Source organism: Heliconius melpomene, chromosome 15 (assembly GCF_056956725.1).
Source record: "Heliconius melpomene rosina isolate 202511_hmr_F chromosome 15, ASM5695672v1, whole genome shotgun sequence".
NCBI classification, from domain to species: domain Eukaryota; kingdom Metazoa; phylum Arthropoda; class Insecta; order Lepidoptera; family Nymphalidae; genus Heliconius; species Heliconius melpomene.
The window spans coordinates 8,625,778-8,652,891 of NC_140403.1; the positions used below are offsets into that span (position 1 = coordinate 8,625,778).

General features: G+C 35.5%; 2 protein-coding genes across 3 annotated transcripts; one reads left to right on the top strand and one right to left on the bottom strand.

Annotated features, from left to right (window-relative positions):
• cry (circadian regulator cryptochrome) lies at positions 1-24,305 on the top strand. The gene is made up of 13 exons (XM_085198757.1): positions 1-197; positions 10,145-10,285; positions 13,024-13,170; positions 14,019-14,206; positions 15,888-16,004; positions 16,509-16,642; positions 17,448-17,543; positions 17,801-17,874; positions 18,208-18,334; positions 18,816-18,998; positions 19,288-19,455; positions 19,652-19,775; positions 19,940-24,305. The coding sequence occupies exons 2-13, from the start codon at positions 10,156-10,158 to the stop codon at positions 20,054-20,056; spliced, it is 1,605 nt and encodes a 534-aa protein (XP_085054883.1). The 5' UTR covers positions 1-197; positions 10,145-10,155; the 3' UTR covers positions 20,057-24,305.
• On the bottom strand, positions 23,829-27,113 carry Nubp2 (NUBP iron-sulfur cluster assembly factor 2). Of its 2 annotated transcripts, XM_085198759.1 has the most exons (5): positions 26,984-27,113; positions 26,745-26,859; positions 26,393-26,663; positions 26,005-26,176; positions 23,829-25,449 (listed from the first exon to the last, which is right to left on the bottom strand). In XM_085198759.1, the coding sequence occupies exons 2-5, from the start codon at positions 26,853-26,855 to the stop codon at positions 25,215-25,217; spliced, it is 789 nt and encodes a 262-aa protein (XP_085054885.1). In that variant the 5' UTR covers positions 26,856-26,859; positions 26,984-27,113; the 3' UTR covers positions 23,829-25,214. The 2 variants fall into 2 exon arrangements, with proteins under 2 accessions (XP_085054885.1, XP_085054884.1); XM_085198758.1 differs by lacking the exon at positions 26,984-27,113 and having other exon boundaries at positions 26,745-26,922.
• Position 27,114: the final 1 nt, after the last annotated feature.

The window sequence follows — 27,114 nt, forward strand, 5'->3', positions numbered from 1 at the left end:
ACACAGTGTTTTGCTGGTTCAAGTTCGAACTCGAACGCATTTCATTCTAGATATCCTTAGATTTCAGTCGTGTTAGATACTTTATTCCCATATACACCTAGCATAAATTATTATTCATTTGAAAATTATTTAGTTAAAACTTATATACTTACCATATTTTTATATAGAAATCTACTGTGCTGTGGCAGACGTTGAAGGTAATATGATTATTATTTCTTTATTATGCAAAAAATATTCAAGAGCTTTATTACTTGGACTTTTTTACATACTTGTTCCGTTTTTATGTATTATACTCAGTTTAAACTATAGTCATAAATTGCTATTTCAGTTTCATTTATTAAAATAAAAACATAATTTAAGCTTACATACTGAATTTCTTTCAAGGTGATACTTGTAGTCTGACCTTCATTTTTATATTTTTTTATTGAGCCAATAATGGTACAAAAGATACATTGATTATTTTTAAATGACTTTAAACTTAAAATATATACATTTTAAAATTTTACTCCTTCCTTTGAAAATATAAATGGCAAAAATTATGAGAGGAGAGAGGCAGAAATTATATATAAGAAGTAAAATAATTGAACCATAATCATTCTCTCAAGTAGTGATCAAATCCACAACCATTGCACTTTCAATGAAATGCTGTCCGCCTGTCCAAGAACAGCCTAAGTATTGATTTCTTATTCTATTTTGTATAAGTATGTATAAGAGATAGTTTAGTTGAGTTATAATTTTTTAGACTTTTCTTAAGGCTATTTAGATTAGAGAGGCTGCTAAAGCTTTGGTTATATATTTCCAAATACTGAGCTATACAGCATGAATATATTATCTAAATTTGCCAAACAGTTTTGAAAGGCAAACAATAGATAGATAAAACACAAAAATCTTCCTTTGGTTTTTGTTACTTATGGAGTGTGGTATAAAGACCACTAGGAATATTTTATTTTCAATGTAAAAGATTGACTCATTTTACACTTTTACTAATTAAAGAATTACTAAAATCCATTTTTAATTTAATAAAAAAAAATAAACTAATATAATATAATTTTATTTATTGTTACCAACCGGAATATATTTTTATGAATTGAATAATCATTACTTAGAAAACACTATTTTAGTGTTATTGTCTTTGATGCATAGTTCTTCACAATTGGTACTCAGTTAAATTGTCCAATCGCTTGTGTCATTGCATAAAAGTAGTTACTTCCTTTTGTTTGCAATATTAGTTGATTATTCAATTCACACCCAAGTTTAACTATGAGAATCAACATTCATATAATTTGTCAATGTTCATCTTTTTGTTTTTAATAAATTATATTGTACTATGTTCTTACCTGCTGATATTATATAAAATATTATCATCGGTTTAGAGTGTACACCTGCTTAGCCTATTCTCGCAAAATTCTTCCTAAGCATATTCTCAGGTGCGACAAAACTTTAATTAGTATTCTGTAATATATGAATTTATTTTCCTTTTGAAAGGAATAAAAATGAACATTAACGAAAAATAAAAAATATTGCTCTCATATACATCTTCATTGAATATTTTTTAAAAACCTTTCTTTCATTTGTACAAAAATTACATTATTTAACTTTTAATCGCTATTACTTACTTACTTACTAATTACTTTGCATGCTATATGCTAGCCAATAAGAAGCTTTTATATTTCGACAAAGCTTTTATCTTTTGTAATGACTATTCCAAAGACCAATTCATAAATTTGAGGCTGTCGTTGCGCAGTGGCACAAGGGTGTGACTGTAACGCGACGGTTGTGGGTTCGATCCCCACTCGAGGAAGTGAAATATTTATTTACATTTACATTTCCATTTCTTCGCTCTGGTGTCGAGGCAAAGCGCGGCGTTGAGCTCTGCCACTCAACACGCAATGCCTCCAAAATTCGACAGAAAGTGAGGAACGGAGTGTCTTAACATCAGGTTCTCTCTGTCTACTCTGCTGTGTGCGGGATACAGCGTGAAGCTGATTTTTTAATTTTTTTTAATTTAAGTTTCACTAAAATAACAATCCGCAACATACGCCGGCATTGTACACATATATTTGTTGTATACCCCAAAAGTTTGCAACCACAACCTAATTTAATAAATTAGAATTGCGAGTGAAAAAAGACACCGATATCAACTTAATTGTGCGTAATTATACATTTTTGACAGTGTCCGTAATGTTAAAATTATACTATTTTTGTAAAACCATAATATAAACTGATTTAAGTTAAGTAAATAAAATGTACACTATTATTTATTAAAAATATATGTTCCCTTCATTGCTTTTCTCTGTTGATTTTGTAAGAAATAAAGTATGACAAACAAAATAGAAATCGCATATTATCCGAATATTAAAGTTACTAATTGCATCTAGTACGAAAATTAATAGTAAAAATCACAAATAGGTAGGTATTGGTATAAAAATTTGCACAAGAAAATGAGGAAAAATATTTTAATAATAAATGAACTTATATTTCAACTACGTAAGCAGACGAATAGAATTGCGAAATTCCGTAAATAGCACAAAGTTCAAATTTCAATTTAATCAAGTTTCACAATGGCAAAATAGCTGTGGAATTCGTTCAGTTTATTACGTACGATAGGAAATCTATTACCAAGTTAATTTTTTTTTTTCAATTTCACGCTGTATCCCGCATGTAAAAAACACTCCGCTCCCCACTTTCCGCCGAATTCTGGATGCATTGCCTATTGAGTGGCGGAACTTAACGTCGCGCTTTGCCTTCACTGGAAACTAGAAAGAGGAAATGTAAATAGTACCTAAATATTTCATTTCCTCGACTGGGAATCGAATCCACAACCACACATTTACAGTCACACGCTTGTACCCCTGCGCAACGACTGGCCTTATCCAACCTAATGATTAGTTTATGTGATTTTTTATTAATTATAGTGTTGAGACACTTCATTCTTTTCTTTTCCACTTTTAGTCACAATACATGTAAAGAGGCGGTTGCCAAAGCAGCACTTCGTCTTATCAGATCGGGAGGAATAAGAATAGTTTTAAATATCATCACTGTCCTGAGTGGGTATATAATTGGAAACCGTCTGGCTACAATAAGATGTCACATACGTCAGCTTATTTTGCTTTGTTTTCCTTTTTTTTCACTTTAAGAGATGGGAGACTTTAAGAAATTCTGAAAATTTCGTAAATATAGCTGTGGGTGAGAAAAACCCTATACTTTATTTAAGCAAATTAGAAACACCCCCCCCCGCCGCCTAAGAAGGCAAATAAGCCCAAGGGCAAAAACACCCGTGCCAAGGGCGCCGCGTCGCCGGTCCCCCTCTCCCCTGCCCCCGCAACTGCGGCCGAGCGGGAAGAGCCCGAGACCCCCCGCGCCCCCCGTGTCAAGCCTCCGCCGCCCATTTACATGCAGGAAAAACACAAATGGGACAAAGTTTCTGATTGGCTTAACAGCCAAAATATCTCCTATTCCACCGCGCGCCTAACGCAGGTAGGAATCAAAATACAAGTAGCCACTTCGTCGGAGCACCGACAACTAACCTCATTCCTTAGGGAATATCAAATAGGATACCACTCGTACGCCCTAGAGGACGAGCGCCAATTGCGCGTAGTTCTAAAGGGCATTCCGAAAGAATTAGACGTAGAGCTTGTTTTCTCCGATCTCCGGAATAAGGGTTTCCCCGTGCGCCAAGCGCATCGGCTTTACAATTCTCGCACTAAAGCGAAATTTGATATAGTCCTTGTCGTCCTGGACCTCACTAAAGAGGGAAAGGAAATTTTCAACCTGAGGTCGGTGTGCTCTCTCACCGGCATCAGGGTCGAACCCCCACATTCGAGGGGACTCATAGGGCAGTGTCATCGCTGCCAACTATACGGCCACTCGGCCAAAAATTGTTTCGCGCGGCCTAGGTGCGTTAAGTGCCTAGACGACCACGCCACTGCGGATTGTCCCCGCAAAGCTCCCGATCCCGCCGTCCCTCCCAGCTGTGTGCTCTGTCAGACGCAGGGTCATCCCGCGAACTATCGCGGATGCTCCCGCGCGCCGCGCAGACGCACCCGGCGCGGAGGCAAAAACAGGGGGGCTAATCGCAAAATAGAGGAGCCGGCTCCTAAATACGTGCCCGCACCCCAGCCTAAGGAGAACGCGTGGCTTAAACCCGCGCCACCTCCGGTAGTAGCCCGCGCTGCGGCGCCAGTCAAGCCGCCGACCGTCAAGGTCGGGGCTCCCAACTCCACCCCTGCGCCCTCACGCGCCGCCCTCTCTAATGGTAGCGATTTCGCACTAGTGCTAAATTTAGTTAGATCTCTTGACTTCAACGAAATCAAAATTTTCGCGAATAAATTAAGGAATACGAATAGTCCAGACGACCGCGCCCAAGCGATAATCGAGCATATCGATCTCCTGGAAGCCATCGCGGGCTCCATATCTAAATAACTTTTCCAATGGCGGTCATCAATAGATTCACTCCATTACCCGCTGACTCGCAACTCGCGCGTATTAAGCCAAGAGCCCTGTCTATAGCGACTTTTAACGCTAATGGTGTCAAACGTCAACGTGAGTCAGTGAGTGCCTTCGCTCACACTCACCAATTAGATATCTTTTGTATACAGGAGTCTTTTCTTAAGCCCGGGGTTCGCAGTCCCAGCATTGCGAACTACAGGTTTGTAAGGAATGATAGGGCCACCAAAGGCGGCGGCACTATGATTTATTACAAAAAGAATTTACACTGTATACCGCTCGACCCTCCGTCTCTTGAAGCCGCCGAGGCGTCGGTGTGCCAGGTATTCCTCACAGGCCATCAGCCATTGATTATTGCCTCCGTTTATCGTTCGGGAAATAGGCAACTATTAGAAAGCGACATTTTATCGCTACTTAGTATGGGTGACTCGGTCCTTCTGATCGGGGATCTCAATTGTAAACATAAAAATTGGAATTCGTCGATGACTCATACCGATGGTAGGAGACTCCTTGAATTCACTAGTAAATATAATGCTTTCGTTATTGGCCCGCCTTCACCCACCCGCCTTAGTGCCCACGGCACAGGCGAGGTTCTCGACATAGCGATTCTATCGAATGTAGGCTTATGTCAACATTCAATAGAAACAATTCCCGACCTCGATTCGGACCACCGTCCTGTCATTCTCAAATTAGGCGAGGTGCGCCCCTCAGGCCCACCCACTAAAACAGTAACCGACTGGAGGAAATTTGGAAAGCTCCTCCGTTCGAATGAATCCCCTTTAAAGGAATTAATACCTGGCATCGCCGACTCCGCGGAGTTAGCAATAGACGCGGCGAATAAATTTACCGAATATATTCAAAACACAATCCAGAGCTGCTCGAAAGAGGTACCAAACTTACCCGAAGGTAGGTTTGAAATCTCAGAAAAGCTCCGACGATTGATTAGATGCAGAAATAAAGCAATGAGACGACACGACGCATACCCGACTGACGATAATCGTAGGGAATTTAATAGATTAAAGAGGAGAGTTCGATTCGAGTTCGAACTTCTGCGCGGGGAGTCGTGGGATAAAAAGCTCGAGGGGCTCGCTCCAACGCACCAGGCATTCTGGGCGCTGTCGCGTGTTTTTAGAGTCGATTGTCTCTCGACTATGCCTCCTCTCATTAGGCCAGATTTATCAGTTGCCGCCGATGACACCGAAAAAGCGGAATGTCTCGCTGACAGTTTAGAGGCTCAATGTACTCCGAGTAGTCAGCCCTGCGACCCGAGCCACATTGCGCGCGTGGATTCCGCGGTCGCAGAATGGGTGCTGACGCCCCCGCAAGGGGAATCGCTCCGCCCGACCTCGGAAGACGAGGTCAAAGACATCATCAAAAATCTCAAAGATAGGAAGGCCCCGGGGCCCGATAAATTGTCTAATAGAACACTTAAGTCCCTTCCGGCTCAGTTCTTATCTCTATTGGTCATTATTTTTAATTCCCTTCTCATGTCGTGCACCTTCCCCGACGAGTGGAAGGAAGCCATTGTCATAGGTATACCGAAACCTAACAAGCCGCGGAATATGCCCTCTAGCTATAGACCTATCAGCCTTCTCAGCTGCTTAGGAAAAATTTATGAGAGAATCATTCTCATTAGACTCTCCGAGGTGGTAGAGGCCAAATCTCTGCTCATTAAAGAGCAATTCGGTTTCAGAAAGAAACATTCCGCCATCCACCAAGTCCATCGCGTGGTAGAGCACATAGCACAATATAAAGTAAAAATTTCCTACCGCAGACATACTGCCGCCATTTTTCTCGACGTAGCGAAAGCCTTTGACAAGGTCTGGCATAACGGCTTAATTTTCAAGCTGCGGCGCTCTGGCTTGCCAGACTGTCTCGTGCGCATCCTGCAGGATTTTCTGTCAAATAGATACTTCCGCTATAAAGTAGAAGGAACTCTCTCCTCCCCCCGCCTCCTCCGCGCAGGCGTCCCCCAGGGTTCAACCCTCTCTCCTATGTTATACGCGCTGTACACAAGAGACATACCTCGTACCAGGGATGTACACTTGGCTATGTACGCCGATGATACCGCCCTATACACCTCTTCGCGTAACACACGCATAATAGCCGATCGACTTCAGAAAGCGGCCCGCGTACTTGGTGTGTGGTTCCGCCAATGGAGAATCGAGGTTAATCCAGAGAAGAGTAAAGCGATACTCTTCCCTCGCGCTCGTTCAGAGCAAATCTCTACCATCTATCTATTAGATAAAGCCATTCCCTGGGAAAAAGAGGTCAAATATCTAGGTGTCACATTAGACTCTAAACTCTCCTTCAAACCCCACGTCACGAAAGCTTGCAACAAAGCTAAATTCATTCTTAATAGATTATACTATCTCATAAACAAGCGTAGTAAAATGTCACTTAGAAATAAGCTGACACTATACAAAACTTGTATAAGACCCGTCCTCTCTTATGCTTGTGTAGCGTTCGCGCACACTAAGCTAGATCCCATGCAAAAGGTACAAAATAAATTCTTACGTATCGCATCAGGTTGTCCCTGGTTCGTGCGTAACGTCGACCTACATAGAGACTTTGAACTGGAATCGATTTACGAGCATTGCAAACGTTTAGCGAAGCGCTACTTTGAGCGCGCAGGCTCGCACGCGAATCCCCTCATCGTTAATGCGTGTGATTACATCCCTAACGCACTCCCTAGACGTAGACGCCCGCGCAGCGTCCTTTTAGACTCCGATGACGCCATTACCATAGCGAATGCCCCGTATGTAGGTAGGAAACACACTACTCACACACGACACAAACACCGTCGTCGACGGAATCGACGACGAAGTCCAGCTTATTCAACGGCTCGATCGCGTCTCGGCGCGGTCGGACCCAGCGGTTAGGGACCGTTAGCTCCCTTAGAGTAGTCTAATTTGTCCCCAGTCGCGACTTCATGTCGCGGCTGGTTTGCTTAGCATAGGTGAAATCCCAGTCCGCTCGACGGCCGCAAGCCGAGGTTCGAGTCCCGCAGGGGGCGCCCTTACAGTCGTCGACTTCCTCACAGGCAGCCACTTAGTGCTTGCATTTCTTCAGGGACAGAGTACCCTCTTCCCTACCCAACCGGTGTCGCTGTAAAAGCCAATAGGGCTAACAGCATTATCCACATGTTCGAAAAAAAAAAAAAAAAAAAAATTAGAAACACCCTTATACCATACATATTATAAATCTGAAGAATTTGTTTGTTTGAATGTGCTAATCTCAGCAACTACTGCTTTTTATAGATTTTGTGTTCTATAGTCCGTTTATCGATTCAGAGTTACACCCCTCATAAAAAATGTACCATATGTTTCACAATTTTTAGCTATTTCCATTTCGACATTTGATCGAAACTCCAGGTAAAAGTTGGTATTCTATAAATAGAAATGGTCCATTCGTTTGTTGGATACCAACTTGCAAATGCATCGTTAATCGAACACGTGCCCAATGTCGTCATGATTTTATAAACGTGAAAAGTACAGGTATTTTAGTTTCAGAATTGTTTGAGTTTCTAATATCGCACAATAGGCGACCATTCTAGTGCTAACCTATATAAAGGTTATTTTGAGAAGGAAAAGAAGCCGTATTTTAAGTTGGTAAAGTGTAACAAAAGGTTCTTTATAAAATGGCCGCCGTAAGCTAAATACCTAGGTATGTGTGTATATTTAATTACACAAGCAAGGCAATTACTGATAAAAATATTATGCAATATCCTTATAGTTGCGATTATTATTCAATAACATATAAGGTCGTTGTGGTTCAGGGGCAAAAGCGTGCTGTTGTGGGTTCGATTCCCATTCATTCGTCGCTATCATAACAAGACAAAGCGCGGCGTTAAGTTCCGCAACTCAACACGCACACGAATTGATTGTCTTAGCACTAGGTCCCGGGTCGCTTCTATCTACTGTGCTAAGTTGGAACAGCGTGAAACTATAAAAAATGTTCTGCTCATCAGTTTAATATTATATCTTTTTTAAGTTTAAGAATGAACAATATAAATTTAGAGGTCATTGTGGTTTTATTATTATGGTGGCATTATTTTCATCGACCCTCAATTTTCCTTTATTTGTATTGTAAGTTTTGCTTAATCGAGACCTTTAGTTGAATTGAGACTTCAGGACCAATTTCGTAGCTGTAGGTCCACTAAAAGAACCCTAAAGGTTGTGATTACACAGTGAACTTCATACAAAATTCAGCAAAACCGATGCATAAATGCTCGTATCTTTTTAGGATTGAGTCGACTTAGAAGTTTAATTTTTTCTGTGCTTCAAGGGACAATAGATCTAAAGATTTTATATTAATTTACGCTTGATACCTCTCTCGAGATAAATGGTCCTGAGATACGGATAGACGGACAACAAATTGATCTTATACGGGTTCCGTTGTTATCTATTGAGAGATGGAACCTTAAAAAGAAAAAAAAACTATTCATAGAAATTTAAGTAGAAGTATATATTTGGCTTTCTGACACATTTGAAACAAGTTTCGATATTTTCACATTCACCACCAACATTGTTTTCCATACAATTATAATTATACGAGACGCTTCCACGAGTTCCACGTGTTTCCATTACCATCAGCTCCAGATGGATCCTTTATAGAATAATATTGTGCATAGTTTGTTATGCACTGTGAATGTATTTGACGGGTGTATGAAACAACGTAATTGGATAGGTGCTATAGCCGTTCTAGATATTGATTTGACCTATATTGCTAGGTAGGTATTGTTGTTAGCTGCTGGAAGCTTGTTAGCCAACTTTGTTTCAGTTTTGTTGGGGGGGGGGGGGGGGTAATTAAAAATTGTTTTTTGTTTTTGTTTTATAAACTTTATTATTATATAAAACTAGCGGACGCGCGCAGCTTCGCTTGCGTATTTTGGGGGTGAATTCTAATAAACCATAAAACATGTGTTCAATAGGGGGTCAATTCTAGAAAACCATGAAACAAATGTTCAATTAAATACTTCTAAGAGTCTGAATTTCAAATTTTATAAAAATTGGTGCCGATTTAAAAAAACATCTATACAAACTTTCAACCCCTTATATGCACCCTTAGCGGGAGAATTCTAGAAAACGATGAAACACGTGTTCAATTAAATACTTTTAAAAATCTAAATTTAAAATTTTATGATAATCGATGCCGATTTAATTTTTTTCCGATACAAACTTTCAACCCCTATTTCACCCCTTTAGGGATAAAATTTTTCAATTACGTAAGTAAACATCTGTCCAAATTTCACGTTTCTACGCACAGCGGTTACGGCTGTGCGTGCGTCTTACCTCAGTCAGTGAGGACAAGTCCTTTTATATATATAGATTATTAGATTTTATTTCCAAGGAAATTGTTTTTAGAAAACATATTTATTTATTAATACGTAGATATTTAATGTAATAACGAAGAATTGATAACTTGTGCCCTTATCTATTATAAATGCTATTTATATTACTAGGTTCATATTTATTTATGTTGACATTATTTTTTTTGTAATTTTTTTTATCCCCGACATAGCAGCATAGGTAGAGGAAACCTGGAAACCTCGCGATAAGACACTTCATTCCCATTTAGTTACTTTCGGCCGAATTTTGGAGGCATAGCGTAAGAAAATTGAAATATTAAACTTTTTTCCGCGAGTGGGATTAATTTTAGTATAAATAATAAGAATAAAAGAAAACAATATTTCTAGAAGCAGCAAAGATGCTTGGTGGCAGCGTCCTATGGTTTCGCCACGGCCTCCGCCTGCACGACAACCCATCCTTGCAAAGTGCTTTGGAAGATAGAAGCGTGCCGTTCTTTCCTATCTTTATATTTGATGGTGAAACTGCTGGTAAGTGAGAGCTATGTTTTTTTCTTATATTGATACCTATATCCCATGAATTTAATATTTTTGTACGAGTTCTCTACTTTTTTTTTTTTTACTTTTTTAAAGCTTCACATTGTTCCCTGCTCATAGCAGGATAGGCAGAAGAAACTGAGGATCATAGTGTTAAGACACTTCGTTCTTTTAAGACACTTCGCTTTCCAATTTTTGCCGAATTCTGGAGGCATTGCATGTTGAGTGGCAGAACTAAACGACAATATTAATTATTTCATTTATCTCGGGTGAGAATCAAACCCGCTACCTGTCGAGCCTACAGTCACACCCGTGTTCCACTGGTCTCGTCTGGCCTCAAGATTATTAATAGAAGAAGTGAAATAATTATAAGAAGTTATCGTTCCGCCACACTACACCCAACGTCTCGGATCGGCGGAAAGTGGAGAATGTTTCTCCTACCATGCTACATGCATATTCTCATATTGTATGAGAGTTATATTGACACCGAGTACTATATATTTATAAAGAAATGTGAAATAGAATTATTAGATACTAGCGACCCTCTTGCGGCTTCGCCTGCTTTAACTACTGGATTATTCATATAATGTATGTTTGCAAAGCACTTAAGATAATGTGAAAATTAATTAAACCCTAATTCAACCCGCATTTTCGTAGTTTCAAGAAGGATTTTCCAATTGTTTTACACAGCAAGGATTTTTTAGTAGGTACCGTAATTTTAAATCTGTGCTACTAATCTTTTCAAGTACTTATTAAAATATATTTAAATGACTATTTTTAGATAGTTAAATGACTATTTTTAAACGGAAGAAATTATAAACAAAAACCTACCTACTAATAACTACTACAAAAAATGTGAAACCAAATATATCGCGCTTAAATAATACATTCAACTCCAATTATCCAATACCTGCAAACGCATCTAACTAAATCTTCGTTGCTATAGAGGCAGCCGGGTTTTTTTTTCTCGAGCTTGTGGTTAATGCTGAAGGGGATATTCTGTCCCTGATGAAAAGCAAGCACGACGTGGCTGCCTGTGAGGAAAATTAAATAGAATGCATTGGCCGGGAATCGAACCCGAGCCGCCCGCGTGGCAGGCGAGCATTCTACCACTGAACCACCGATGACTGCTCATGACGCGCTTGTATAAATAAGCAAAACGTCGCGAGGCGCGTTTCGCAGCAAGGATGTTTTAGTATTTTAACAACTTCTAAAGTACTTATTAAAATGAAAAAAGAGTAAAAGACAGTTCATCTACATTAAATGGCCAACGTAACTAACATACTTATTTATATGCTGAGAGTAAGGCATAAGTAAAACTTGAGTCGGCACAGCTGTTGAGTCAACGGCGTGATGTGTCAACAATTAAATGCGTTTTTCTCTAAAACTATTCGCAATTTCGAAATATAGTAAAAAGCAAATTTTATCTTCGTTTAACGTAGAAAATTAATAAAGTATTTTAAAGGATAAGGACTAATACCATTATGGAAAAATATTCCTCACAATAAAAATAATATTGAAATTACTATTTTTAGACAGAAATATGATCACTACACGTTATCCTTAAAAGATAAAAATATACTCTCGCGGACTTTTTTGTAGATCTTATTAAGAGGAACAATACTCCAGTACATTTTTTTCATGTAGTACTTACCATTAAAGCAGCGCATGCGCGAAAGTGTCTCAACGGGTAGGACTTTATACACATTTATCGTATTTATGTTAATTTACATAAGAATGTACAAATACTAAACTATATATAAACCTTCTACGAAAAACACTCGAGTTAATGGTGAAGACCGCATCAAAATCCGTTGGGTGGTTTAGAAGAAGAAGAGTTAGAAACAACAGACAGACACGAAAAGCGACTTTGTTTTATAAGATATAGGACTAGTGGACCCGGACGCGGCTACGCCTGCTTAAACTATAAGAATATTTATTAAATATATTATTTTCAGTTTTCAATAGAGTTAGTAAGAAAATATAAGCTTAAATAATCAAAAAGAATAATAAGTAGAGACATAGTATTAGAAACAATATCTGAGAAATTGAAATGAACCAACATTAGAAGTAAAAGTAACTAAAGGATATTGTTAATATTAGAAAAAGTACCTAAAAACCGTACAAAAACGATCTAAAAGCATAATTTTTGCCAGCAATATCAAATAAAATAAGAAGAGAACCAAAGTGTATATTAAATTAATTATAAACAGCAAATAAAAATGTATGAAAATTTATAAAACCATTAACGTCATCTGCCCGTTCGCGTCGGTCATACTATGCCGCTCGTAGGTTAGGTCATTTCGAATCGGTGACATCTCCTTATTATTTATCAGAATGTTATACAGTAAACTATAATTTCAATTTAGATGAAATGCTAAACGTGACTATTATATTTATTTCATAAGGATGAATATCAAAATGCCGCGGTAACAGTCGCGTAGCAACGACGGTTGTTATTAACATGGCAGAATAAATTGCATGTCAAATTAGAAAGTATTTTAATATATTAGTACATATGTGTAATGTAATGTTATATAGCCTATAGCACTTCTGAAGAATGAAGCTTTCATACAAATCAAAAACAAAGTACATCGATCCAGTAGATCCAGAGATCTTAGCGTTCAAACAAACAAACAAACAAACTCTTCCGCTTTATTATATTAGTATAGATAGATGTCTATACTAAGCTTCGTATACTAAAGAACTTGTGTCCTATTCTTTTTACTCAGGTACCAAAGTAGTGGGGTATAACCGCATGCGTTACCTCCTGGAGGCTCTGAACGATCTCGATGTGCAGTTCAGGAAGTATGGTGGGAGATTGCATATGATAAAGGGAAAACCTGATGTCGTCTTTAAACGTCTTTGGGAAGAATTTGGTGAGTATTGAATTGTTTATTGCGGTAGATAAAAACATTGGGCTTAGATACTTTTATATTTTTTTGTATGAAATGAACTACAAATATCAGTTTGTACCTGAAGATCTGTGAAATATAGACTTAGAAATTTATTTTGCCCTGTGCTCTAAAGGACTGTAGATATTTGATATATATTTCAGTTTCACACCCTCACGCAATATTAACAAAAATAGTCTTCACAGACCGACAGACGTACAGATAGATGGAACAAACTAATCCTATAATTATTCCGTCTTTTTCTTTTGAAGTGCCGTCGGAACCATTAAAAAATACAATTACATCTTTTTTACATGTTAGTTTTATTCCATAACAAAAATATATGAATAATCTAAAGAAATAGACCAGTGGAATTTGTGTATTTTTTTAAGGTATATAACCAATAATTCCGTTAAAAAAGTTTCCGTAAAAGTTTAATCATTCAATTTATTGCTAAGGAATTGAAATGGGCACATGCTGTAGGTACGATATGGCTCTCTTGACGACAAACTCGCTTGAATAGTTAAACCGAGTGCCGACAGTATTGTGAAAACATTACTGTGTTGAAATCTGAGAAGCTAAGCAAAACTAACGATTTATTTTTCTTATGTACTGACGTAACAATTAGTGACTGTATTTTCTTATATTTGTGAGGAAGTACATGCTCTACCTTAATTCTACTATACGATAAAAAAAATGTTTATCGTGATATGGACCTTCGGAATATGTTACTTTTTTCCTTTTTACTAATATATTTTTTCATTAAAAATATAAAAAAAAACAAGACATATGTAATGTTTTTATGGTAATATTAATATACTAATATTCTACAGGTATACGTAAAATCTGCTTCGAGCAGGATTGCGAGCCGATATGGCGTCCACGCGACGACGGTGTCCGCGCCCTGTGTCGCGAGATCGGTGTCTCGTGTCGGGAACACGTGTCGCACACTCTGTGGGACCCCGACACTGTCATTAGAGCTAATGGGGGCATACCGCCGTTAACTTATCAGATGTTTCTGGTAAGTTCTAGAATAGTAGATAGGTTTCGATTTTAGTTTGCTCTCATTTTGAGACATTTTGGGAAATTAAGCTATAAATTAAGGTACCGCCATTGCGAAAACTTATAATTTTTTACAAAGTTTATTGTAAGAACATAGAAGAACATCCTATATCTTATAAAACAAAGTCGCTTTTCGTGTCTGTCTGTTGTTTCTAACTCTTCTTCTTCTAAACCACCCAACGGATTTTGATGCGGTCTTCACCATTAAGTCGAGTGTTTTTCGTAGAAGGTTTATATATAGTTTATTATTTGTACATTCTTATGTAAATTAACATAAATACGATAAATGTGTATAAAGTCGTACCCGTTGAGACACTTTCGCGCATGCGCTGCTCTAATGGTAAGTACTACATGAAAAAAATGTACTGGAGTATTGTTCCTCTTAATAAGATCTACAAAAAAGTCCGCGAGAGCATATTCGTATCTTTTAAGAATAACGTGTAGTGATCATTTTTCTGTCTGAAAATAATAATTTCAATATATTTTTTATTGTGAGGGATATTTTTCCATAATGGTATTAATCCTTATCGTTTAAAATACTTTATTAATTTTCTACGTTAAACGAAGATAAAATTTGCTTTTTACAATATTTCGAAATTGCGAATAGTTTTACAGAAAAACGCATTTAATTGTTGACACATCCCGCCGTTGACACATCAGCTGTATGTTACTCAAGTTTCACTTATCCCTTACTCTCAGCATATAAATAAGTACATTAGTTACGTTGGCCATTTAATGTAGACTAAAACTGTCTTTTACTGTTTTTCATTTTAATAAGTACTTTAGAAGTTGTTACAATATCAAAAAAATCCTTGCTGCGAAACGGCTCGCCACTCGCCATGCGTCCCGCGATGTTTTGCTTATACAAGCGCGTCCGCCGTGCCCGCTTGCCTTACACGCATCGGTGGTTCAGTGGTAGAATGCTCGCCTGCCACGCGGGCGGCCCGGGTTCGATTCCCGGCCCATGCATTCTATTTAATTTTCCTCACAGGCAGCCACGTCGTGCTTGCTTTTCATCAGGGACAGAATAACCCCTTCAGCATTAACCACAAGCTCGAAAAAAAAAACCCGGCTGCCTCTATAGCAACGAAGATTTAGTTAGATGTGTTTGCACGTATTGGATAATTGGAGTTGAATGTATTATTTAAGCGCGATATATTTGGTTTCACATTTTTTGTAGTAGTTATTAGTAGGTAGGTTTTTGTTTATAATTTCTTCCGTTTAAAAATAATCATTTAACTATCTAAAAATAGTCATTTAAATATATTTTAATAAGTACTTAGTAGCACAGATTTAAAATTACGGTACCTACTAAAAATTCCTTGCTGTGTAAAACAATTGAAAAATCCTTATTGAAACTACAAAAATGCGGGTTGCATTAGGGTTTAATTAATTTTCACATTATCTAAAGTGCTTTGCAAACATACATTACATGAATAATCCAGTAGTTAAAGCGGGCGAAGCCGCAAGAGGGTCGCTAGTAATATATAGAATGATTATTGTAGAAGCTTCGATTTTCAAATGTTATTCTACATTCCCATATGTTTTTTCAATTTGAACCTAAAACAATTGCACTGTTCCATTGATCCCTTGTAAGAAAACTTTAAAATAAATGTGACATATAAATATTTATATTTCAGCATACTGTAGCCATCATCGGGGACCCGCCTCGCCCCGTCGACGATTTAGACTTGAAAGGAATCAATTTTGGATCATTACCTGAAAGCTTTTATACAGAATTTACTGTCTTTGATGTGGTAATTATTCATTTTGAATGAATATATTGTGTGTATAACTGACGGCGCTCAACGCCGTCTTGTTTCTGGTACAACTAGGAAATTATAATTATTCTTTTCCCAAGTGGGAATCAAATCTACAACCGTCGCGACTAATTCTCTAGGCAGACGTGCATACAACGGCCCCATTGATTTAAAATGTAATAGAAATCCTAAATATAAAGTAGATGCCAGTCGTGACGCAGAGATATTAGGGTGTGACTGTAAACACGTTAGATTGTGGGTTCGATTCCCACTCGAGCAAATGAAACTGAAGTTTTCATTTCTTTGCTTGCATGGTGGCGCGATGTTAATTTATGCTACTCCAGATGCAATGCCTCCAGAATTTAGCGGGAACAAAGTGTCTTAAAACTAGGTTCCCTCTGCCTAACCTGCTACATGCGGGATACTTATAGCGTGAAGTTGAAAAAAAAAGTAGTATAAAGTCAATATTTTGTAATAAAACCAAAATAAAATATATTTAAGGCCCCCAAACCTGAAGATTTAGGAGTTTTCCTGGAAAATGAAGACATTCGTATGATACGCTGGGTCGGAGGGGAGACGGCCGCCTTAAACCAAATGCAAAATCGCTTGGCTGTGGAATATGAAACGTTCTGCAGGTGATTAAAATGGCCACTAATTGAGGCCGTCTTGGTACAGGGGGCACAAAGGTGTGACAATAACACGACAGTTTTGGGTTCTGTCCCCACTCGAGAGAATGAGTTATTAATTATAATATTTTCATTTTTTCGCCTGGCACCAAGGCAAAAGCCCGGCTTTGAGTTTCGGCACTCTATACGAGAGTGGGGAACGGAGTGTGTAGACTCGAGGTTTCCTCTACCTTGCTAATTGGATATGTAGTCCGGTGGTAGCTTTTTGTTCATATGTTCATCCGACGATTCAAAAATGCTTATAATAATTGCCTATTATACTATATGCCTATATACTATTTGAATAAAAAATATTTTGAATTTGAATTTTATGGGTGTCTTCATTATAGTGATGCAAGCCACAGACGCAGCGTAATCCGAGATATTTGTTTATCGCTAGAATTTGCGGAAGCCTCGCGTTGCGTTCCTAGCGATGAGTGAAATGAATGAATAGTCGTAGTTAACATGTCCTTATGGTAACACGCATTTAGTAATTAGTCTATTTTTAAATAAATTACTCTATTTTTAAAGTTACTTCCCAAATTTGACTCAATTGATGTGTAATATCAGCTATCAATATTTATCCACGAACAAAATACTGCAACAAGTGTAAGATTATTAAAAATTTTCTTTTGCAATGTGCGGGATACAGCGTGAAGCTAAATAAAGATATAATTATATTAAATTTAAATCATCATATTTATTCTATAGTTTTACAAAATTTATCATTTGAAGGTTTATTAAATTAATTATTTATTTTTTTGTTTATTTCCAGAGGATCCTATTTACCTACTCACGGTAATCCCGACCTATTGGGACCCCCTATATCTTTGAGCCCAGCTCTCCGTTTTGGTTGTCTTTCTGTGCGACGGTAAGTTTTATTATTTACATAAGAATTAGAATATAAATAGGTAAATGTAAGTTCAATTCAGATAAAGGTGTTTATAAAGTCGCCAAAAGTCTAACAACTAACTTTTAAATGAATTTATTATTTCGGAAACGTAACTCGCCCACCGAGGGCTCCATATCAATTTTAAGGTCACCTTATTAAAGTTGACAAAGTTAAACTTTAAAATTCATATTTTTAAATTTACTTTTGAATTCTTATTCTTAAATTTTACTTTGCAGATTTTATTGGTGCGTCCAAGATTTGTTCCACCAAGTGAACCAGGGGCAACTCGCTTCTACTCAATTTATTACGGGTATTAATATATAATAAAAATATTATACACTTACTAGTTATACATGTATTATTTATAATATAATATTTTTCGATACAACTCGGAGTTAGGCTATATTGTTGGGCAACAAAGAGAGCGAGCGATTATACTAACTGAGATATGTAGGAGTTTGTCTCATATAAGCTTTACGCTATGAAGTTTTCCGCACATAGCAGGGTGGGCAGGGGGAATCTAGTTAAGACACTCCGTTCTCCACTTTCGAAACACCGTCAGTGTGACTAACAGTGACACTTGTACCAATACGCCATGATGGTCTCAAATATTGTTATATCGTAAAATATTTTTTTTATTTAGGTCAACTTATATGGCGTGAGTATTTCTACACGATGAGTGTAAACAACCCTAACTACGGCCAAATGGGCAATAATCCCATATGTTTGAACATCCCTTGGAAGGAACCCGAAAGCGATGAATTGCAGAGGTGAGATATTTTATTATTTTTTTATAAAAGCAAATAAAAATATTAAATATATCATTTCTACGAGCTCACAGCCGCTTGTATAATGTAGTGTTAAAAAGTCTATCCTAGTATATAATTATATGTATGTGAACACTCACATACATGCAAAACTCCGCTTAGACCTTTCGCACGGACTGGCTGATGCTGTTTGTAATAATACTTGTATTTTCGTTCCTTACGCGTGGTAGAATGTACAATAGTCATCGTGGGAATACGGGAATTCTTATATATGTTTTAGATGCTCTTGCGGAATTGAAAGCCGCTTTATGTCAACAATAAGAGACTGTTCCACTTCCCTTTCTAGGTGGCGTGATGATAGCACCGGTTTCTCATTCATAGAAGCATTTCCTTGTAAGATGATGTTGCGGAATTTTACGTCGCTTATAGTTAACAACATACACGATTAATTTATTTATCTAAATTTGTCCGAATTTTTCACCAGATGGCGTGTAGGCCGTACAGGTTTCCCTTTCATAGACGCCGCAATGCGTCAACTTCGCACCGAAGGATGGTTGCATCACGCCGTGAGGAACACAGTGGCGTCGTTCCTGACGCGCGGTACCTTGTGGTTGTCGTGGGAACACGGATTGAATCACTTCCTTAAGTATCTTCTTGATGCTGATTGGTGAGTGTTGTAGGTTTATCTATTATATTGTTTTATCATAAGAGCATATATAATGTCATGGTGTATCCTGCGCACAGCGGAGTAGGCAGATATAACTTAGTTTTAAGACACTCTGCTACCTGCACTCTTTTGTGTTTTTAAATTAAGCTAAAGTTGAGATTGGTGAATTAACTAAAGTAATTGTTGCTTTCACCTTAAAAAGGTATTTAAATATTTCCACGAATTAGAAATAAAAAAAAAGTATAGTTCACACCAATATTTTAAATCAAAAACGCATAACATCCACCAGGTCAGTATGCGCCGGTAACTGGATGTGGGTATCATCATCAGCGTTTGAAGCACTCCTCGATTCAGGCGAGTGCGCGTGCCCCGTCCGCCTCGGACGACGGCTCGAGCCCACCGGACACTACGTACGACGATATGTGCCTGAACTGGCTAATATGCCCGTGGAATACATGTAAGTATTGTGGACTATACTTTTTTTTTAGTTCACTGTAGTTTTACAATTTATTTCACATAAATAAAACGGCTGGATGCGAAGAGCTGAATATCGAGCTCAGCGACGAGGACAGACTGATGATGATGATGATGATGATGAAATAAAATAGTATTAGTCTATCTAGATTTATAGATATATATGTATTTTTCTGTAGCTACGAGCCATGGACGGCGCCGCTGCAAGTGCAGCAACGCGCGGGCTGCGTGGTGGGCCGCGACTACCCCGCGCCCGTCGTCGACCACCGCGCCGCCGCCGCGCGCAACCGCAGCGCCATGCAGGTGAGTCTCACCTACTTCTATTTGTTTTATTTTTTTTTTCAATTTCCTCCGAATCGAAGCATTGCGTGTTGAGTGGCGAAACTCAACGCCAATTAATTATAAATATATTAATAGTTGATCCTTTTCTTACTGTTGCTACAATTAAATTTAATTGCGTATCATAGGAACTTCGTCGTGTCCTCGAAAAGGCACCTCCCCATTGTTGTCCATCATCAGAGGACGAAATCCGTCAGTTCATGTGGCTTGGAGAGGAAAACCAACTGGAGATTACTACCGCATAAACGAAATAGCACTTTATTAGTAAGTACAGTAAAAACTCGATTAACCGGACTAGTTGTTGTCAAAATTAGATATTTAAATAATCGAAAATCTGAGTTGTCGAATATATTATAAAGAAAAACTGATTCTGTGCATATTATGTAGTGCATAATGTTGTTTTTGTTACAAATAACAGATACTATCAGCCAAAGTCAAAGTTTATTAAGAAATTAATAGGAATTACATTTTCCAACTTATGATATATAAATTCATATACGTATGTATATTTTATGTTATTGTATTAAAACGACGTGTTTTAACACTAAATTCCCAGATCCGCTATACCAACTCTACTATGACTGGGATACAGCGCGAAGTTAAAATAAATCAGTTTTTATTCAAAACATATATATTATTAATATCAAATTACGTAACTATACAAGTTAATAAAATTTTTATCAGCAGTTGTTATTTTTTATATTTTTTGGAATGAAGTTATTCTTTATGTTAGTTAGTTTTATTAAAAAGGTGATACAAAAAACTGGGACTAGATTTTTAATTTTGTAGGCATTAATTATTTTTATATAGATTAAATGCAACTGTAGAAACTCGATTAATCGGACTAATTGCTGTCGTAAGGCCTTCTGATTATCGAAGATCCGGATAATTCAATGTATGAAGGAAAGCGGGTTTTCTGCTTATATGTAAAGGTCCGAATCGAATTTCTATTGTATATTTTTATTTCTTCCTAATCAATATTTACTATTCCCCTTTTAATATATAAAATCTATATTATAATCTTTATTTTAAGTAATACTTTGTATAAAAACAAAGGCTCATCAAAGTTGGCGATATTCTTTTTAAGCGTTTATTTTTTTATTATTATTAGAAAAAGTAATATATCATAATCTTTTTTAGTTTTTTATATTTTTTAAGATTTTTTTGACATAATTTTAATTGTTTTCATATAGTTTTAATTGTTTGTAATCTCAAAGATTTTTGTTATTATAGATTATTTTATTTGTATTTAATTCGTTTAATTATAAGTTATTAATCATTTATTAAGTAAACAATGTATGGAAACTAAAAAACATAGTGACATCTTATTTACATGTTCCATGATGGCTAATAAAAAATTGTATAAAATTTATGCAGGAAATACACATTTTATATATTAATTTTATGTTCAAAACGAATTTATGACATTATAATTGTATTTTGTAAGACTTCTAATTTGAAATATTATATTAAAACTATCATATATTTTTAATATTTAAGCCACTTCTTTAATTAAATTTAATTAAAGAAGTGGCTAATAATTTAATTTTAAATATATATATTTATATATATTTAAAATTTTAAAAATATTATGTCCTTTATACATGGTGGAAGCTTCTTTTATTATTATTATTAATATTTGACCTTAATAGTTTTAGTAGGCACTATTACTTTCGTGTTTTGCTTTGTAACTAAAATACCTAAACGTGACTTTTGGCCTGTAATTTTGTTAAATTATCTTGACTTTTTTGGAGTATAACATTTTTTTATGATGTATACTTTTATTATATAAGAGAATAAACTTTACATTTTCAAATATAAATTATTAAAAAAAATACATTTAAAAATATAAAAAAACCACTTTTCCGAGGGCGGGACAAGGGTCCAAGCCATCGGTGGCTAGGGCTCCAGAGAGAGGAACCTCAATACGGGCCGTACGCGCCGTACGCGCACTCCCAACACAATGGACAGAGATGTTGTTCATCGAATCACCAACCGCCGTCGTCACAAGACGAGTATCGCACTGCGGCTTCGACTGCTGGTTCGGAGGGTGAAATGACAGAGTCGAAGGCCGGCTTTAAGAACACGCCGGCGCGCCGACATCCTACCATCGGAGGGCTTGGAGCCAGGACTATCGAGGATTCTCAACAAGGCTCCCGCTACCGGTGGTAAGTGCCTCGCATGAGATGGTCTCATTAACTGAATGAGAGTGTCATGCGTGCGTACTATAGGGCAACAGAGGGGGGATCTAACCTCACTGCGTATCATTCAAGGTTACTGTCTATGTTTCAGGAGCTTGAACCAACAGCGACCGTTACATTTTTATTATTATTATTTGTATTATCATTATTTGTGTTTTTGTGATATTTACTTTTCGAATTTGGACAATTACTTTTTTTTACTTTTAGTTAGTGTTTTTATTTTAAAATCTCATTTTACTTCTGTGGAATATATGGATATGATTTTAATTAATGAAGAATGTCGATAAAATGGATCTCGCATTACAAAAATACCGAGAAAGGTATCGTAATAGTCGTAGATGTCCTTCAAATTATCGTACATGTGTAAAAGCAGTACGAAGGGTCCGAAAAAATCAACCAGTAGTGCCACACCAAGAGTGTGTTTCGTCACGAGAATTACAAATGGCCCGGGAAATTGAAATAAATTACTTCGATAGAAATCCTACGCCCAGCTTAAGCAGAAGAGCCAATTACTTCTAAGTAAGCGACTTTACGGTACACAAAATTTTAAAATCAAACAAACGTCGTCCCTTTAAATATATAAAATTCAGGCTTAATTACAACGAGATAGGCCTATCGGTTTAGCATGTTGTCAATGGTTACTAGAAAATGTCAACATCGACTCAGACTTTGTATTTAACATTTTATGGACTGACGAGAGCACTTTCACTCGCAATGGCATTAAGAACTCGCAAAACTTAAGATATTGGAGTGAACAAATTTTACAATTAAGTCGGGAAACTAGGATAGGCATACAATGTAATGTAAATGTGTGGACTGGTAATCATGGAAATAAACTCCTAAGGCCAAATTTAAATACTATGAAATTTTTAGAAGTCATACGTAGCCTCATAACAGAATATGTCGACCAGATCCACCTAGACGCCAGACCTACCTAGAGCGCCCGCACACGTATGGACCTCGGGTCCTCGAAACCTTTAATTTGCCGATTGATTTTTTTTGTGTAGGTACATCTAAACTATTAACGAATCTTAATTATTTTTTTAGGTAAGGGTTTGAAATATTTTACCCTATATGCTCCCGCAAAAGGAGCGCGGACGCTTCCACTTTGTATATTGTAATTCTCAAATCATATATTTCTATTAATTATAAAAAAAATATTCTCCCTTTCATATAAATTCAAAATGTTTCATTCTTAATTTTATAATTATTCCTTAGTATATATAAGTAATTGTGGGTAGATTATATAGGCTTTATATGTTAATTGTTAGACTAGTTTATAAAATGTTTAAGGCATTAAATGTTGTATGTCTAATAGAGTCAAATGTATTCGAATATATTATATCCATATGTTAAAATATATTTACCTATACAGCATGTTTCGAAACTATTACCAAAATAAAGGGAACGTTTTAATTAATAATCTCGTAAATAATTTGTAATTAAAAACTCCCGACATAAAAAGCTCCAAAACGTACACACTAAAAAAAGGTGATAATCTGCAAATACTTCAGCATTTTTTTTATTATAGCTAAGAACACTGTTGATTAAACAAAAACAACTTTTAAACAAAAACAAAATAAAATTGGTTCATCTGTTTGGGGACTACGATATCACATACAAACCAACAGACATGACAAACATATGGCATCCTTTATTTTCGTCGGGGTTAAGAATATATTATCAAAATTTATATATTATTATAATTTATATTTTATTTACTTGTGTAATTCAAAATGTATTTTGGTAATGGCTTCAAAATATAAGTTTAATGTGTGTTGATGTTTTAAGTGTTTAAAATTATATTTAAAGACAATTTATGTTACAAATGTATACTTTTCCCATTTATTAATAAAAATAATATTGTAAACTATATACAGGGACCAGATGTCATAGTATATTCATATACAATTTGAACATTACATTGTTTAAAGAAAAACTTTTTTTGTAAAACTTATATTATTGAAACATAAAAAGAAGGGCTATGTGCATTGTGCACAATGGGACAATGCCGTATTGTAAACAAGATGATTTTCAGTTCGATTACCACTCGTCGGAATTAATTAATTAATTTCCTCGATCTTACAATGTCTCGAATGCAAATCGAAGAACGGAACCTCTTCTTGACACTAACCTGAAGCTGTAACCTAAAGCGTGTTCTACATATTTTCCAAATTTTATACAACATACAGGAGATACATGTATTTTTTGAGATTTATATTTACATAAATATATCAATGTTTTTAAATTATGTGTTGTGTATGTAATAAAAAATAAACTTTGAAAAATTTGATATATTTTTTTATTAAAACCCATAATATTTACATATAGCCATTTTAAATACATTATAAAACAAACAATCATATTTAAATATTTTGTTTTTTTTTTTTTAATTTGATAGTAAGAATCGAAATTCAAAGTAAATTAAGAAACATTTTTGTTCAATGTGTTTTGTCCATTAAAAACAATCTTTAAATATGAAATGCTAAAGATGAAACTTAGTATCCAAATAAAGGCTTTTTTGAAAAAATATAATAATGTTGCACTACAAAATAAATTGCTTTAAAAAATAATTATATACTTGTTTTAAAAAGCCGGCAATTGTAATATAAATAGGAACATAATTTAACTTTCTATTTCTTAGAATTAATTATGTAATTATATATATGTATATATTTAGCAAGCAGCAGTAGCAGTTCAAATTATATTAAAAAAAATTGTTTGAATAGTTTTCAAAAAATATATATAAATAATTATAATACAAACCATATTTCTTTCTATTTTAGTCATATTTATGTATTATACATGAGGGGTATAAAGGGCACAAAATATCTAAACGGAATCAACTGCAAACATCTACTTTGTCCTAATAAATTGTTATTTCTACTAGAAACAGTTGGTCCTTTGGATGGAGTAGATTACCCAAATAGTAAATTAAAACTATATTAATTTTATTATATAAATTGAGAATTACAGTAGTATGCTTAAAAAAATGTATACTTGGGCGCTCTTATTGCTTTTATATCCCTTACATAAATTTTAGATGCTGCCATGAAGTTACAAATTGTGAAGTAAATTTTAAATTTTGGATTTAAACTTAAAAGGAATGTTTAAATATATTTTTTTGTTGAATGTTTTATTTATAACACTATTTACCTTATATATTAAAAAAACATATCTTAAAGTATATACAATATTAATATTACAATCCATTACTTAATCCATTCTCTATAACAGAGACTAAGCGATTAAACATTTTACTAGTATTACTTTCAGGTAATTCGGTAATTGCGGCTACCCCTTTACCGGCTAAAGCACCAACTCTTGGGTCTATAGGAATAGTTCCTAAGAAAGGTAGTTTTGATATTTCGGCTAAAGATTTCCCTCCGCCAGTTGAAAATATGTTTGTGCATTCACTGCATGTTGGACATTCATAACTGAAAAAAATAAATTTAATATATATTTTTCTATACTAGTATATAATGGTTAATAACTGATAATACGCAAAATAAAAAAAAATATGCAAGGCAGGTCAGGTGGATATTTTTTTAAATTTTCCAAGATTTTTTCTTGTAGTAAAAATGATTTACAACTTTAAAAATCTATAGGCTTTATTAATTATTATTTTTTCCATTACATTTCAATTACTCGGTTATATGGAGTTCAGTGTATCCGGACTATCAACACCGATCTATCTAAAAATTCTATTTTCCAAAAATTTTTAATGACCTCTATGGAGAAATTATTAAAAAAAAATCAAGATTCTAGGTTCAACAATTTGGAATGCACATTGCAACTTGGATGCGTGTCGCTGCACCACGACGGCCTCAATAAAAAAACTATCCAATACAAAAAGACTTATTCCACTTGAACTTGTATGTTCTGAGGTAAGGTCTTTCAACGAAACAAAGTGTTCATCATTATAATATGAATATGTATAGAATCAGATCAGAAAATAAACATTATAATATTAGCTCCAGTTACCAACTTACCCACTCATGTTTTCAATAATGCCCATTATTTGAATGCCAGTTTTCCTACAAAATGTAATTTCTTTGCGCACATCTTCTATGGCCACTTCCTGTGGAGTTGTCACTATAATTGCTGAACACTGTGGCACTTGTCGCAAGTTCTCCATTACTGTTATGTGTTCATCAGATGTGCCTAGAAAATAAGAGTAAATAGTAAATATATATAAATCTTCTGTAGTACTTTTTTTAGATGCAGTGGTTTAAGTCAACACAGCTTTCCACCTTATTAACAAAGTGAGCAAATGAAAATATTAATATTAAAACCCCTAAAATGTATATAGTACTTAATCTACTTACATGTGCATCTAATAAAATATTAATTTTTATTTAATTTTTACTAAAGTTATACCTGGAGGTGTGTCTATGATTAGGAAATCTAAATCTTGCCAATATACATCTTCTAAAAACTGTTTGATCATCGATGTTTTCTTTGGTCCTCTCCATACGACGGCATCGTCTCTAGATTTGAGAAGAAAACCAATAGACATAACACCTAGTTTTTGTTCCTTATCCAAATATACTGGTATCCAACCTTCTGGTCCTTGATGAATATTTTGATTTTCCAAATTTAGTAAATATGGAACACTGGGTCCAGTTAAATCAATATCAAGTAATCCAACCTAGAATATAATAAAAAAACTGTTATACTAAGTAAGTACAATATAAAATTCATTATTGAGAAATGTTTATGAAACACTAACCTTAAAACCTTTTTCTTTAAGTGTTAGTGCTAGTTGGGTACTGACTGTGGATTTTCCGACTCCACCTTTCCCTGATAACACTAATATAACTTGTTTCACGTTTTCTAGCATCTTTCTATAAAAAAAAAACCCTTATAAAAATATTATAAATACTTAAAATTCTTATCTGTCAAATTTTATCACTAGGTTAACAACAAAATTAAGGAAAACATTAGAATGAATGAATAGCCTTTAATCACCATTTTATACAACAAAATGATATTTTCAAATTATTTTAAGTAGCACATTTATAAAATATAAAAATATTTTGTTAATTTAACAGTTATTAATTTTAAATCAGATCACAAATACATTGAATCTAACGCAAGAA